The sequence below is a fragment of the Macrobrachium nipponense genome, chromosome 17 (genome assembly GCF_015104395.2).
Source record: "Macrobrachium nipponense isolate FS-2020 chromosome 17, ASM1510439v2, whole genome shotgun sequence".
NCBI lineage: Eukaryota > Metazoa > Arthropoda > Malacostraca > Decapoda > Palaemonidae > Macrobrachium > Macrobrachium nipponense.
This window is the reverse complement of record NC_087210.1, coordinates 88498092-88514709: the sequence shown is the minus strand read 5'-3', so window position 1 is coordinate 88514709 and position 16618 is coordinate 88498092. Positions and strand designations below refer to the sequence as shown.

The following is a 16618-nucleotide window of genomic DNA, read 5'->3' as shown; positions in this document are numbered from 1 at the left end:
TTTTAATTACGTTGTTGGAAGCACTATATGAAATATATGTAGTTATTTTGATAATAGAATTATCATGGTAGTTATATTTGAACTTTATGGTAATGTGAAGTTGGAGGTATATGTACTGTCCAGCAACTAGAGGATCTACGGTTATGGAAAATCCATGCTCACCAATTAAATCCTTATTCACAAATAACTTCTTGTTTAACAGATATGTTTGTGTGTTTTGAAGTGGATTCGTATGGCCATTTCTTCCGCAAAGCAAAGACTAGAGTCTCCGAAGGTGTAGAACCTCACTGGAACCAAGATTTTATAATTGAACTGGAAGGCTCTCAGACTCTACGTATCCTCTGTTATGAGGAGCATCCAAAATTGGGGCTGCAACTAAGGGGGAAGGCCCATTTAGAGGTTTGTTATTTTATCTTCAAGCAAAATTAACTTGCTTTGTTTCATTTGTTTTTTTTTATTTCAGTATTATAATTTATGTAATACTACTGTATCATAATGTATGTTCTAATTACAGTACTGTACAGTAAACTGGTGATGAGTTTTATGCTTATATATTGTACTCTGTCTTGAATTATATTATGACACTGGACTATACACTGGACTACCATGTTTTCAAGTCTTCAGCTTAATGGTTCTTTGGTATAGAAAGCTCTCTTCATTGCACAAGTGTTATATCCATTACTCTGCTTTATTTATGCAATTCCTGTCTTGGATTTCCATATGCTTTCAATTAGGACAAGTTTATTGCAGCATAAAAATGTTTGCCAATGAAATTATTCTTCATACTATGAAATAAAAAAATGATCACAGATTGACATCAAACAACAGTCAGTGTATGTTATAAAAACCAATGCAATATGAGACTGTAGTCAAACCAAAATGACCAGGAACATGGCTGTTTTATTAGTTGTGTTGCAAGGCTTCTTCCTGACTTATAATCCAACATCAGATAATCTGCATCCCTCAGTTCTGGGTTCTTTAATCTGGTCATAAAATCCTACTTATCCCTCCCAAGGGCTTTCCAGGACAAAGCCAACTTAATTTACAGTCTTTGAAGAGCCAATAACAGTATTTTTTTTATGGCAGTATATCATTTATTTCGTCAGTGAGTCTGGGGCTCTGGGCTAGATAATGGGATTTTGCATAATTCATTTTGATGATGAAAAATTAAATCATCTTGATCCTACCCTGTTATCAAAACAGCTTAGTGTATGATTTCAAATCTTCATGTACTGCAGCTTTTTTTCTATAAATCATCCTTTACTCGTCACCAAATCTCGGTGTTCTAATGCTCATTTTACATCTTCAGTGTTAGGAATGCAGAACAATAGTGTCAAGCTGTTTATCTTTTTTAACCTGGTATAAGGAAGATTTGGTAATGTTTCTACCACACTTACATGCCATCCCAACTTAGGTGTACAAATCAAATCAGGGAAAAGTGGCAATGTCAAAACGTACATGTTCATGGTCACTTTGGTTTAACTATATGAAACATTGTTTGTTGGTCATGGTATGGAACTGTATGATATGATTTACATCTTTTGGTCAGTGTAAGGGTTAAGTGATTTCCAAATAATCTATGCGGCATTTGATTATGTAACAAAACCAAGTAACTCTCACAGATATAGTTCAGTGATCCTAAATTGTTGTAACTTAATTGTTTTTTTGTCTCTAGTAGTAATATGCATTAAAAGTTATTGATTTCATAATTTCTAACAAAGATGAGTTACAGAAATTTATGCTTACCCTACAGCTCTCAAGAACTTGGCTGAATGACACATTAAGTGAACGTCGTGTTAGCCTGCAAGATTTAGTATTAGTTTTGTCCCTCAAGTTCCTACCTCCAGAAGCCACATTGAGGAGAGTGCCAACTGGAAAATCTTCTGGATTATTTGGTGCCAACATTGCTCATATATGCAGGTACGTTTGCTGTTGTGTAATGGGTTTCTAATTTATATTTACTCTTGAGTACATATGTAGGAGACCTGTAATCAGAATTTCTGTGAACCCTAAGTGGCTCTTTTTAGGAGTAAGATCAAGTTTGGAACTGAAATTATTTTGCTCTGAATATGAAGGAAATGTGCACTTGTTGTATACTTCTTTGATTTAATTAGTAAAACAACCATACTTAGTTCTGTATTGAGGTTGGTTATCCAGTTTGAAGCCTGTTAGGATAGCATCTCATTTGTTGAGAGATATTCTGTATAATGTACAGTATCAGAAGGTCTTGATTGAGTAATCTCCTTTTAAGGTACTAAGGGTCAAGAATGGATGCACATCAAAAGAACAATGTCTTAAGTTTAGTTACTTTTGTGTCTGTAAAGTGAGAGTATAATATTGAAGTGCTAGGTGAAGTGACTGCAAATAGTAGTAACATTGTCTTCTCTACAAAGTGCAGAAGAAAAAGATCATTAAGGTTAGCAAACTTGTCAAACATTTCAGCCATAAATTGAAAAGAAAGAATAGCGAAAGTTTAAACATTAATTATCAAACTAGAAACAATTTCATTGGGAGTTTTGCATCTGAAAGTATCCCAAATTCATTACATTTCTTTAATGTTGTATCATGAAGATAAAAGACAACTAAGAAACTAATGTTTGTTAGTATAATTTAATAGTGTAAGAGAAAAACTATAGAATCTACAATAGGTGATGTCCAGCAGCAGAGAGTTGCCAACACTTTTGTTACTAAATGAGAAAAATGTTGGGTTACTGCAGGAGAAGCCTGAGAATTTGACAATGAAAATTTTTTGCAAAATCTTGAAATAATTTGAATTTCTTCAAAATCTCTGTTTCTCACAAATTATCCAGAATCCCAGGTATTCAAGCTCCAACATAATAAAAATTTGCTCTATGGTTGTTAGCACTTACAAAAGTTATGCATCTGTGGGAGGACTACAATCGCATGTATAAATCATTCCCTTTTAACTGGAATATTTGGGACAGTACTGGCTCAGTTTTTTCACCAGCATTGTATAATTAGTATAATTGAATAGATTTCCCTTTGAAGTTGTTAATCTGATTGTTATTTCTTACTTAAAAACAAGGTGAGATCTTTATTCTCTCTTGGATTTTTAACAATATTTATTTTTTCTTTATAGACGTGAAAAAAGGAGCGTGCCATTTATTGTAACAAGATGTGTTCGTGAAGTAGAAAGACGTGGGATGCAGGAAGTGGGAATATATAGAGTATCTGGTTTAGCTTCAGATATCACAAAATTAAAGAAATCCTTTGAATCAAGTAAGTAAAACAGAACAGTATATTGACATTATATACAAATTGAATTTTATATTGTATTTACTAACAGTTTTGTCACTGTTCCAGAAAATTTATATGATTACTTCTTTCTGTCATCAGATCCCTATGAAGCAGAACAGCTTATAAAGGAAGTGGATATCCATTCTGTAACTGGACTTTTGAAACTTTTCCTCCGTGAGCTCCCAGAAGCGCTTTACACAGATGAATTATATCCAAGGTTTTTTGAGGCCTACAGTGCTGCTGATCCAGAGTACCGTAAAACAACCCTGCTCAAACTCTTCTCCTCGCTTCCTCAACTAAATCAGTCAATTATTGCATACCTCTTGGAACATCTGGTCAAGTAAGGGCTAATTCTTTTAATATGAAAGTGAGACTTTAAGAATTGGAAAACTTTACATTGGTGGCATTCTTGCAAACAGAAGCTTGTCTTCACATAGGCACAGCTTTTCTAAAACTTGTTCACTGCTAGTAGAATACAGGACAATTGATGAATGTCATATGCAGGATCAATCCATTAGAACCCATGTTAGATAGAGGTGTCATACCTTTATTGCTAGGAGATAGGTTACATATTTGCCTCAGTAGCTGGCAAAATAGCTTTGTAAATAGGTAGATATTTGGCTTTCTCATGTGTTTATACCAAACTATATGAACACAAGATTTTTTTAAAACTGCTTTTACTATTTCATATGTAAAGCAATTAACTTGAGCTGAAATTCAATTTCCCTCTATTCTGGAGCAAAGCTTTGTATTAAAGAAATTAGGTGAGAGACATGGCCGCCCACATGAAGGGGCAAGGGGGACAACCTGCCCCCCCCCTTGAAAAACCTGGACAAAATTTTAATATTAGAAATGCAGGTACTGATACTGCTTTTGGAATTAACTTGCTAGTTTAAAGGGTCAAAAGTGTTATTCTGCTTGATACGAGGAACTATCCATGAATGTATTAAGATTTGGCCCCACCCCCCCTTTGGAAAATATGCCGTGGGTGCCTCTGTTGAGAGATTTAGGGGTCTTGCCCTAATGAGATTATATTTTGCATTTAATGTATAAGGATTTTCATCCTTTGTATTTTCAAAGGTGTTTACATGGTTGTCGACTTTGAACCTAAGCATAAGTCTGGGAAAGGCACTAGATTGTAGGTATGGTGTTTTAAACATTTTTCATAAATCCTTCTAATGTTAACTTATCCTTATTTCTTTCACACAGGAAAAGATCCACCTTACTGTCATGTGGTTACCCTAATCCTAATGGAATTAAAACAGAAACATTTTCATGCTTAGTGATAGAGGGCTTAAGGGGGCTGGCCGGAACCCTTATATATGGGGTATAGAGCAAAAAATGCAAAGTCATGAAAAAATTCATGGAGTTTCATATGGCAATTGAGAATACGTATAAGAAATATTTCGTCAAAATTCCTCTCACTTTCGTAGTTACAGGGTAATTAGTAAACATAACTCAATAAGCCTAAAACATTCATCCGTACAAGAAAATGCAATATTTTTTCTGTTATTGTAAATTTTGATAATTATTGTCAAAGAAATTGTGAGAAATGGCATCTGTAGAGATTCTGTGGGTCGCAGAGGGGAGTATCAACTGTTGAACCATGATTCAGTGCGATCACAGACTTCAAGTAGACTACACGTTCGAGTTTCACCTCTTGACATTCGCTTGCTTTTACATATGTTTATCTATGTTTCGGCAAGAATTTCATCATGCCAATGAGGAAAAGACAAGGAAAACATCTCATTAACATAAAGATGAAGAAAATTCGCTCTAATATGATTACAGAATCTCATAATATATGCGATATTAGCGTAGTTATTGAAGAGAGAGAGGGAGGGTTGCGTAGTAAATAAACGCCCCCGTCTTGCCTGATGTACACTTCACACTGTCCCCCAGGCTACGATCTTTGAGCAAAGGGATCTTAATTTATAATAAATAACATAGTTTTGGTTTATTAATACCCAAAAAGGAATATGAAATTCATAATAATCATGATTTATTAACATTGTCTTTGTAACAAGAGAGTACAACTTCGAATTTCATCTCTTGACATTCTCTTGCATTTACGTTTGTTTATTTTTGTTTCGGCAAGAATTTCATCATGCCAAAATGGGAAATACTAGGAAAACATCTAGCTAACATACAGAAGAAGAAAATTCGCCGTAGTAAGCCGAGTTAGTAAAGGAGAGAGAGAGAGTTGCGTAGGAAGGAGTGCCCCGTCTTGCCTGACGCAGTGCCCCAAGCTACGATATATGAGCAAAGGGATCATCATTTATGATTAAATTATGATAAATAAAATAGTTTTGGTTTATTAATACACAAAAAAGAAATATACATTCATAATAATCATTATTTATTAACATTGTCTTTATAAAAATACGAAGAAAAACTTTGAATGCCCATATCTCAAAACCATAGTTATTGACCTTCAAAATCTATCTTCTCACTTAGTTTTAAAGCTATAACATTGGAATTTGGTATATAACTCAGAAAGACATTATAGAACAATCAAATGAAGCCCTTTTTTCCAATTTTTGTTTCGTCTTTTTTTATAAATTTTGTTTTCCTAATTTATAGGGTTTATTATTTTTACCATAATGAAAAATTCATATCTAGCAAAAAAATGACTTTTAGAAAAAAAAAACTCCTCATTTGATTGGAGGTCTACATCAGGTCTATATATGGTAGTAATCCCAGGTCGTAATATTAAATATCAAGGGAGGAGATAGAATTTGAAAAATGGTTATTTTCGGGATAAATCGACCTGGCGTCACAAAATCGAAGGTCAGAGGCGAAAATCATATGCGGTTTGGAGATTTCCCAAGTCACCTTATTAAGTGGTATGAATATCAAAGTCCTGTCCTTAAAGAATGGCATTAGCCGGCCGACCCCCTTAATACTGTAGGATGCTATGGTTCAGTGCTGGTTTGTTTCGCAAGACCAAAAAATCCTTAGTAGTTTGCCATTTTTCATTTAACATTGAGCACATGTAATTCAAATATTGTTTGTATCACAGCATCTGATTTTTACTTTACAGGATTCATCATACAGAAAATATGAATAAGATGTCACTGCATAATTTGGCAACCGTCTTTGGCCCCACTCTCATACGACCTGGAGCGAAGACAGGTAATCCCTCTCCAGCAGAGCAGTTGGCTGCTGGTACTGTTGATGTGATGGCTCAGGCTGGGATACTCCACTTTTTCCTTCTGAGACGCGCACATGGTGAACCAATACAGGGTGTTAATCAGTGAATCGTTTTGTATATTGTACATAAATTAATCATGTAAAACATAATCCTATTAAACCTTTGCATTATGTCAAGTCTGACTGTATTGTGTTGCCATATTAAGCCTTAAATACTGTAAAATAAAAGGTGACCTTTTACTCTGAAGTTGCTTTCTGGCTGGATATGTCGTTACGTACATAGCCAAAAATCTAGCCAGTTGAAGTTCGTGCATGGTGTTAGTGTACCAAATGGAAAACTGGTATTCACAACTCAATGAAACAAGTTTATGAAGGCATTGAATACTGTATGTTAGTTTTGCCTTTCTTACAGACATTGAGAATGAAGTTATTTAAAAGGTTGTTCATGAGTTATGAGAAATTGGGTTAAGTAATATGATGTTTAGTGGCAGGCAATTATAATTTTTGTTGTACAAATATATTAATGAGTTTACTGAAGAACCTTCAAGTTCCATATCCAGTCAGCTATATGTTTACGTATTTGCATAACGCACTGTATTTATTGGTATTGATGTAGTAGAAAGTTTTAAAAATATTTTTTTTCAAGTAAGAAATATTCATCAGTGATGGAGTGTTTGTTTTGTTGCCTATTATTAAGGAAATTGCATAATCATTCAGTATGCAAGGTTAGAGGACAGGAAATTTCCAGTGTGTCATTCCTTGGTTCTTTTTATTGTATTTCATAGTGCTTTAAAATGCTCTCCAGTTCATGTATGTTTTCTCTCTCTCTCTCTCTCTCTCTCTCTCTCTCTCTCTCTCTCTCTCTCTCTCTCTCGCTCATCTCTCATCTCTCTCATCTTCTCTCTCCTCTCCATCTCCATTCTTCTCTCTCTCCTCTCTCTCTCTCTCTCTCTCAGTAAAGGCTTCAGTATTCATATTCATGAAAAGGAAGTTCTGTTTTTAATTGTCCTCAGTGTTTCCTTGCTCCTCAGAACCATTCCTTGTGCAAAGTTTTTTCTTTTTGTTACAGTACAGAACAGCATTTTGACATAAAAGTCAAAAGGGCTTTTGACTAATCATAATGTAGACTGTTTGCAGTGTGGAATGAGAAAGGGATAGTTGCCATAATTTAATTTTTCCATTGTCATTTACTTCCAGTGATTAATTTAAGTCATTTCTACTGTGATATATTTGTTTAATGATGAGATATTTGTATTTAGTTACTTTACAGGAAGTGATACTGTGTTCATTTTTTTTACACTTTTAAACTTTTTATATTATTATGAAAATTTTAGGACTTGTGTATGTGGTTACTTGGTGTTAAATACTGCACCTGCGGTGCCACTTCTGAAGAATTTACTCGATGGAAAGTGTACAAAGAAAAATATTTGTGATCCTTTTGCCTTTGGCTAAGTATAGATACCATAATGTAAGAGGCCTTCAGTATGAATTGCCACAGTAATGACTTTAAAATAAACCTTACCTATCATACAGGCATTGCTGTTGCATACATCATTTTGCAATGAAGCACAATTTTTCTACCTAAATCAGATCTCTTTAAATACTGTATTTCTTCCACTAAAAGAAGAAATCTTGCCTTTTGTCTCGGATAGTTAACACCGATTCACAAGTATGCTTTCAAATTTTCTGTCTTAACGTCTTATTTTCAGATTTTTTTTTCAACTACAGTATTATTAGAATAGTACTGTGAAAATAATCCATTATATTGGTAGATGCTTATAAAACTTGAACACATCTCTTTATTTGCATAGCTGAGCAAGTCAAAGAATTACTAGTTTAGAGAAGGTTTTGTACAAGTTTGTATCAGAAATAGTGCCTTCCACAGCCAGTTGTAAGTCATAATTAATACCTAACCTATCCTTTATTTGTGTAGTTCATTCCACTGTAAATTTTATTTTAGGGTGCAATTTAGTTTCAGCTTCAGTAATTTTTTCCAATAAATGGTCAGTTTACTTCAGATTACTAAAGATATTTCTGTACTGAATGTTTTGTGGGAGTACATTACTTTATTTCTATTAAATGTCAAACAATTGAAATGTAATTGTTGTAGACTAGAATCCACAAAAGTCTTTCTGACTGTAACCATGTGTTCAATTAATGTCTGTTAGTATTTTCTTTAACCATAGAGGTCAATAGTACCATTGTTTCTTTATTATTCAGTGGTAAGCCTTTAATATTTGTCTATTTAGATATATGATTACATATTCTATATTAATGTGGCTTTTCATCTCTGTATGCCTTTGTTTTCCAAGCATCATATGATATAGTGTTTTGGAGTGCAAGTATCATATGATATAGCCTGTGGGAGTGAGCCCATGACCCTTATCATATCAGGAATTACTCTGATCTTTGTACTTTTCCAGTGTTCTGCTGGGTGTTCATACACTAAAATTGCCTTCATACCAAGTGGAAAGCTTAGGAATCTTAGCTTGATAAGAAACTGAGGCCTTTCAAAACTAAGAATATCCATTTGGATTTTTCCATAGCTGTTGTTACATCTAATGAATCTACAGTATCAAAAAAACTCTTAAAATTAAAAATTGCATATTGATTATATGAATGTATAAGCCTTACACATATACACACTAATACACATACATATATATAATTTAATTGATAAGAAAATTTATCTTCTAGAGGAGTGAACACCTAGTCTATGTTGATTCAATGGTGCAGTGTTAGTCAGGTACCAGATGGAGTACTGCATAGTTTATACTGTAAAAAGTCTTGAAAGCTTTGATATAATACTCTTGCTCATTGTGAAAAATAAGATACTGATACATTGTGCTTATGTAGTTGTAGATAATTGTATATACAGTATATATATATATGAATATATTTGTACATTGTGCTTATTTTGTACATTTGAAATTGTATTATTGTATTAAGACGTATATATAGATTAATATTCATAAGTGCTTCATCACTAATATAATACATCTGGAGCACAGACATTCTTTGCTTTGTTCAAGATTTGCATTTAACTAAATGAAGGTTTATTGCTATAGTATGTGTATTTCTGTTAAGTTAAAGTTTTACATAAAGATTTCCATAAATAAAAGCTGTCTGTAATTAATTTTTTGTAGGTTGTAATGTATGTTAATATTCCAGCTCAATTTTCTTGTGTTTTCATTTAAGTTTTTCATTGCTGCATTATAAAATTTCATTATTGTTAAAAAATATATATTTTGCTTCTTATTAAGTAGGTAGTCATGTCTTAAATTATTTGGTAAAGACCAGTTTGTAGCTGAGAAAGGTTTCAGTTAAAGACCCTTGAGTCTTTTATTTGGCAGCATAGTCTATCAGAGATCTCTAGGGCCTAAAGTGAAAGTTTTGGTACGTATTGATATTAAATTGATGTGGAAAAATTTGCTTAATACCATTTCTAGATATAATTTTTAACATTATTATATTTTCAGATTATGTAAAAAAAATATACAGGTGTAGGTGCTTTACTTTTGGTAGTTTCATATAGATGCTATGTATGTCACAAATATAACTTTCCACAACTGGAATCCCAATTAGACAATTTTAAGCAGTTAGTTTTCTTGCATTGATGTACTCAATTATCCTAGGAATTAGACGAGTTATTCTTGAAGATGATCTTGTTTTTCAATTTTGTCATTGTTTAACATTTTTTAACAGTAAATGTATTTTTATTTACTGGAATAATGTACATGTACGTATTTTACAAAAGTGGGAATGTGAAGGCTATACATATATATAGCATTAACCATTATTTAGTAGTGCAAATATATGAGCAGAATTAAATGTGATCATAATCATGTAACAGTTTTCAGCAAAGAAGCTACTGGTGTTTTCTACAATGTAAAGAAAAAGTACAGGTTTCTTCATATGCATATTTACTCTTTGAATATTAACTCTGGCAGTTTTGTATCACTTTTTGAAATACCAGTTCACACAAAAGAAACACAGTAGTGGACCAGAAACTGTATTTTTGCATCTATTGTATACAGAGTTGTATTTGTACTTAAGAAATATGTAGAATTATTGAAATGTGACTTTTCTATCCTTCACTTTGGCCAGTTACATTTTAGAAAATTCTGAATCATACTGGAAATCCTAAAATTTAGCAATCTTAGCCGCCTGTCATCATCATCATTGGGGACAGTGAATCACTTACAGATACTTTTCAAATAATCACATTTGGCTATTAGAATGAGTTCACCTGCTTCCAGCACATATAAAGAAAGATGGCATCTTTCCTCAAAAATTACAGTTTTTAACAATCTGTACTTATTAACAAGATGGCAAGAGATTCATTCTGGAATGAGCTCACTTACTCCCATCATCTGCAGAACTGGATGGTTGATAGCTTTAGCAATCTGTGTTATTCATCTTGATGGTAGTGAATCACAGCTAGAGACTTTCCTTAGAAATCACATCACAAATTCTGTATTTTTTTATTTGGTAAGTTCACTATCTTCCAGGGCTCTTGAAGAAGGTTGGCATCTCATATTGAGTGTTTTAAGTGTCAGTCCTGATTGTTTCTCAGTATCTGCATCACATAACAGAACTTTGTGAAGGAAGAAAATGCCTTGCAATGCTGGAGAGAAGTGTGATGGCTGTTTCAATTGTCTATGCTCACTTTTAGAAGAGTGCTTCAGAATCTCTAAGAGAGCTTGTTGCCCCTGAGTGTGGAAAGTGTCGCAACCGAGCAACAGTTTTATGTACACACCTCTTTTTGGATTATGTTTATTATTTCTGTCTATATCACTTAGATTGATCATTTGAAAACAGATGGACATGTATGTGATTGTAGCTACTCAGAATTTTTCCCTTTTTGTTCCCTACCCCATTTTCAGACTGCAGTACCAATACTCGGTTGCATATCTCACGGTAGGCGCTAGATTTATTGACTGTACTAGGTATTATCCCTTAAGCAGCCTTCAAATAGGGTTTCCTTTGGCTTATTGCAGTTTTGTGGTACACCTGAATGCTACATAGCCAGTGTTTTATAATCTCCCTCACATAAAAAGCAGTGTTTCTTAAACAGTGATTGCTTGTGCAAGAATATGGATGCTCCAGAATTAAGCCCACGTAGCTTTCAAGACTAACAAAACTTAAGAAGTAAGATTAAAGAATAGCTTCAGTTTAATGAGAGCAAGCTGATAAGTGACTGCCCAGTTGTAGAGGTATCATGAAACCTTTGAAGTAAAATTATTACACTTGATATCATATAATTAGATATAAAAATTAACATCAGACTTACTTCCTTTGAAGTAGAGGTGAGAAAAGTTTCAGTTAAAGCACCCACTAAATGAATCAGTCAAATTAAATCATGGTAGTAATGATGAACAAAAAATACAACATTTTTTAAAATATTCTTGATACTAATTTACTTTTTATGTTTGGGCAAAATAGACTGGTTATAATAATTAATTATTAACCCATTTCAAAACAATTATAATAAATATTAGAGATACCACTGCAAATTAGTGTCATCTGTTGACCTAAACATCATTCCACAGACGACTTGGTGTCATTCAAAGAAATTAACCCCATCACTGCAATATGGCCCAAATTTCATACATTTTGTTCAAATAAATGTTGTTCTAGTCAGCCAAGGTTGTTAACAAGCAGAAAATTCCAAGCAATATCAAAATCCCTCAACCATTGGTAATCTCTGTCGATGATTATAGGTAGGTAATTCTAGAAAAAAAATCTTTAAAGTCATACTTTATGAGAGTAAATTTAATGGGGAATTTACAAACACATGGTTGGAGTGACCAGTGAGGGATTTTGTGTCTGTAGGAGGAAGAAGTTGAAAGTTAATGATAGTAAATGGCAGTCATGAAGGTGGAATAGTGAATTTATATTAAGTAAAAGAATGACAGATGACAAGAAATGGGTCGTAGAACAAGTAAAGTAAGGAAGACAGCAAGTTTTTGTTAAAGTTCTAGAAAACGAGTCATTAAAATTAAAAAAAAATTATTTTATGAAGAAATTGCTGATTCAACTTAAATTTAAGCTTATTATTCATTAAAAAAATGAACCATTCTGTTTGATGTGGTAAGGTAATGAAGAAGTTGGAGGGCAACACATTAAAAAAAGGGTATATAATTCTTCGTTCGATTGAGAAACGTGGAGATGGGAGCCGAAAAGATGCTGGATAAATGAAACACGTGAGTCTTTTTGAAACCGAAAGATCTTATTATCCAGGAATGTGCACCGTTAGTTGGACAGTCGGTGATGCTTACCTGTGATTCTGTGTATAGGTATAGGAAGAGAATGGTAATGCTTTTTTTTTTTTTATGGGTTCATCTTTTTTCCTAATCACTTAAGGGATGAACATGACAGTGAGTGGTGCTCTATTTCAACCTATTATTTATGGATGGCCAGGCGTAAGTTTCTTCTTTGACAAAAAAGCCTTACATAGTTTAAAAAGAAACCAATTATTGGACTTTGCTGCACCTGCCAATGTTGTTTGTGTTATATTTAGAACCTTTCTATAGAGCAATATGTCACAATTTAATATCACCTGAAAGCCTACCTAATTAATAATAGTGTTTCTAGCAGGACTTGATGATGATGTCGGCATACTCGCCTAAGATAGAAGCAGTATCATTTTTATTCAAAATGTTATTTGGTAAGTTTGATGTTGCACTACTCATGGTATAAGGCTTTAGACCAACACACTGAGTTGCTTACCCCATGGTTTATAAGCAACGAGAATAGAAAGGACTAGAATATTTACGAACAAAAAGGGATTATTATGAATGCTTTACTGTACATGAAGGTGCGATGATAATCAACGGAAATCAAAAAGAAATCACAAAGTTTGTTGTTGTCATACTTTCCTAATATGTATGAATTAAATAAATGATTTCGTTTTATCCTACTTTTCAATGGAGAGAAGGGTTCAAAATGTTTTAATAAAGAGAAAAAAAAGTTGTACATGAAGCTTTCTGGAAATTTTTATCCCTTGTATATAGGACTGATATAGGCTGTTTGACTCCATAGGGGTTAGTGCCGTCAGTGCACCTCGTGCGGTGCACTGTAGGTAGGCATTACGTAAGGTTCTTGCAGCATTCCTTCAGCCCTAGCTGCAACCCGTGGAATCGATATGTCTCACGTTCTGCTGTGGAAATAAACTAGATGTACATCCAGCAATATGGAAGAAAATTATCGATATTCTATATATGTTCGTAAAATTAATGTTAAAGAGAAATTAATTTGTTCGCAAAGGTTATTTCAAAGTTAGATCAGGGGCGTTATTTGGGGGAGGGGCCTAGGGGGCAACTGTCCCCCCAAGACTCAAGTTGCCCACCCCCCGCTACCTCAAGCCCTAAGAATTAACAGCATGTTTTCTTTTTAAATGTGCAATCATAAAAATATGAAAATTCTCGGAAATATTGCGTTTCTTGATCCTTGTCTGTCTTCTATAATACCTACCAATGATGATGAGATAAACAAACATTGGTGGGAGTATATAATTTTTGCCTAAATACCTTGCTCATGTGGCTTTAAAAAAATACAAAGTAGCTAAAAAACATAGCCTACTATTAATAACGGCTACGAATTTCAATTTTGTTGGTGTCATTCAAAGAAAATAAATATAAATTATATTTCGAGTAAACTTCCTGGATGCATCTCTTAGAAAATATTTACTACTGATACTGAAAGGAAATCGAGGTGCTGTAATAGCTTATTGGGTCGACAAACATAATGGTGTAAGTACATAGGCCTACATGATCACATAAAAATCAATTGTCAACACCGTATAAATATACAAGCAAATAAATCATCAGAAAATTATGAATAAGCGTTGTCCTTACAAATACTCCCCCCCTAAGACAATAATTAGGTATGATTGTTGGCTGACTTCTTTGTACTTCGGGTAGTCACTCGCGGAAGCGAGCTGGACGGCGGAGGCGCCCTCGGGTGCGTGATATTAGTTGTTGTGTTAGATCCTCGGGGTTTTCCGGGGACGGGATGCCTCCCCTGAGGTGATGATCCTCGGGGGGTTCGACCGTCTTTCGAGGGCGGCCGCGGCTACGGCTAGGAGGTTTGGCGATCGAAGGAGTCGCTTTTTTCCGAGGAAGATTGAGGCGCCCTGTGGAATCCGCGTCTGTGAGGTCCTCGTCCATGATGAAGGCTGGTTTCAGGCGATCGATTGTGACCCAGTCTCGCGACCGTTGATGGATTAAAGATATGCCTTGTCAGTGCGTCGTAGGACGCGGAAGGGACCGCGGTAGGGTCTCGTTAGAGGCGTGTACCCTGACGGAAAGCCCGCTGAATGCTCTCTCAGGGGGAAGTAAGAACAACGCGAATGATGAATTATGTACAGAGAAAATTATGAATAAGCGTTGTCCTTACAGGAGTATATAATTTTGCCTAAATACCATGCTCACGGGGCTTCAAAAAACACAAAGTAGCTAAAAAACATAGCATACTATTAAAAACGGCTTATATAAGTGTAAAAGTGGCGTTTAACAGCTACGAATTTCAATTCTGTTGGTGTCATTCAAAGAAATTAATATAAATTATATTTCGAGTAAACTTCCTGGATGCATCTCTTTGCAAGAAGATATTTACTACTGATACTGAAAGGGAATCGAGGTGCTGTAATAGCTTATTGGGTCGACAAACATAATGGTGTAAGTACATAGGCCTACATGATCACATATAAATCAATTGTCAACACCGTATAAATATACAAGCAAATAAATCATCAGATAAATGATAACTCTGAAAAAATTGAGTGGCGATGCATGAACCTTACACCTCGGCAAAATTGTGCAATTAATATTCATGTACGCTATATTTCCCGCGCCTCTCGATAAAGGAAACCACGTGTGCATTTGTTATGGCGGGTGTCGTCGGTAGGGCCCTTGGGTGCCATGGGAGGGGGGAGCGTCAACGGCGCGGCCCTCTAGCGGCGAGGTTGGAAAGCTGGGCTCTTCCACCATGTTGCAGCGCTGTTTTCGTGTTTTGCTTCGTCAGTCAGCTGTTGGAGTGTGTCGGGGTGTGATGTGTTCTTAGTCCTCGTTTCATCAGTGGTTTTTCTCACTGAATTATCAAACATGGAGTTTAAGAGCGGGGTCTTCAATGCAGCGAGAGATGGTAATCTACGCAGATTAAAGGTAAATAACGACAGATGACCGTAATTCCGGCGTTATTGACAGTGACGCCAAAATATGTCGTGGGAAATTGTTGGTGTGAGTGTCGCATCCAAGATGATGTTTTCAGACCAAGGTCGGCTCCCGCCGTTCTTCCCTTTGTTACTTTGGTTTTGCCCTTCCGGACGGTTGTTAGCCTTAGCCTTTACGAAGGGATACGTATAGGTGGGAATTATATGCAGTATATCGGGGCCTGGCCGCGATAGAGGTTGTGTTGACCAAAAGAGAAATCGCAGCCAAGTTCATTGAATTGAGGCCAATAGGACCCGCGCTAACCTGAATTTGGTAGTAGTAGTATAGAAGAAAGATATGCAGAACGAGTTGTTTCTGTTACGCTTATTCCGACATAAAGGATTCCTTGTTGTTTTTATTAGGCTTATTCAGACTCATGAGATTCCGAGTTGTTTTTATTGCTCTTAGTTTTCCGAGTTGTTCGCTCATTCTGACTTCCAGGGTTCTGTTCCTTCAGGTTGTAACATATCCTAGGCGTTATATGTAAGTCAGCCCAAATTATAATAGGTTCGGACTGTGGTTTTAGACCAGATTTGTCAAATGCTGCTGGTAGTCTTATGGTTAGGCAAACAAAAACCACTAGAATGTCAAATAAAGCTTAGGTGACATTCTCTATGGAAGTGAAGATAGTTGGAACTAGTTATTTTAGTTGTCTTAGTTGGAACTAGATAATTTGGTTGTCTTAATTGGATTTTGTAGTCTGTTATTGGTATTTAGTAGAATGTATCTACCTACCTATATCAAGCCGTGTTTTTTTACTAGGCTCTAATATACAAATCTATCCTCGTCATAGTCAGTATGAACGACTTAGGTGTTTGGAGGAGTACTCTTAACTCCAACTTACATAAGCTTGTCATCTGCAAAAAAAAAAAAAAAAAAAAAAAAAAAAGGGGTTTTCAGTACGTTCGTTACGTACCATCCAGAAGCTTGGACCAAGGTACCATCATTGGTGACGTACAGAGGCTAAAACTAGAAGGACCTCGGATAAGCCT

The 16618-nt window shown here is 35.0% G+C and overlaps 2 protein-coding genes across 6 annotated transcripts in view; both read left to right on the top strand.

Annotated features, from left to right (window-relative positions):
* LOC135196449 (breakpoint cluster region protein-like) overlaps positions 1–7290 on the top strand; it is a 239950-nt gene extending 232660 nt beyond the window's left edge. For all 4 annotated transcript variants that reach the window (XM_064223291.1, XM_064223290.1, XM_064223288.1 and 1 more), the window contains exons 10-14: positions 203–399; positions 1754–1920; positions 3101–3240; positions 3358–3598; positions 6302–7290. In XM_064223291.1, the coding sequence (XP_064079361.1) occupies positions 203–399; positions 1754–1920; positions 3101–3240; positions 3358–3598; positions 6302–6518 (962 nt within the window). In that variant the 3' untranslated portion in view covers positions 6519–7290. The remainder of the gene's footprint in view (positions 1–202; positions 400–1753; positions 1921–3100; positions 3241–3357; positions 3599–6301) is intronic.
* An 8130-nt stretch (positions 7291–15420) lies between these two features.
* LOC135196448 (protein fem-1 homolog C-like) overlaps positions 15421–16618 on the top strand; it is a 215089-nt gene continuing 213891 nt past the window's right edge. Inside the window, exon 1 of one of the 2 annotated variants that reach the window (XM_064223286.1) lies at positions 15421–15578. In XM_064223286.1, the coding sequence (XP_064079356.1) occupies positions 15519–15578 (60 nt within the window). In that variant the 5' untranslated portion in view covers positions 15421–15518. The remainder of the gene's footprint in view (positions 15579–16618) is intronic. The other variant, XM_064223287.1, reaches the window with a different exon arrangement.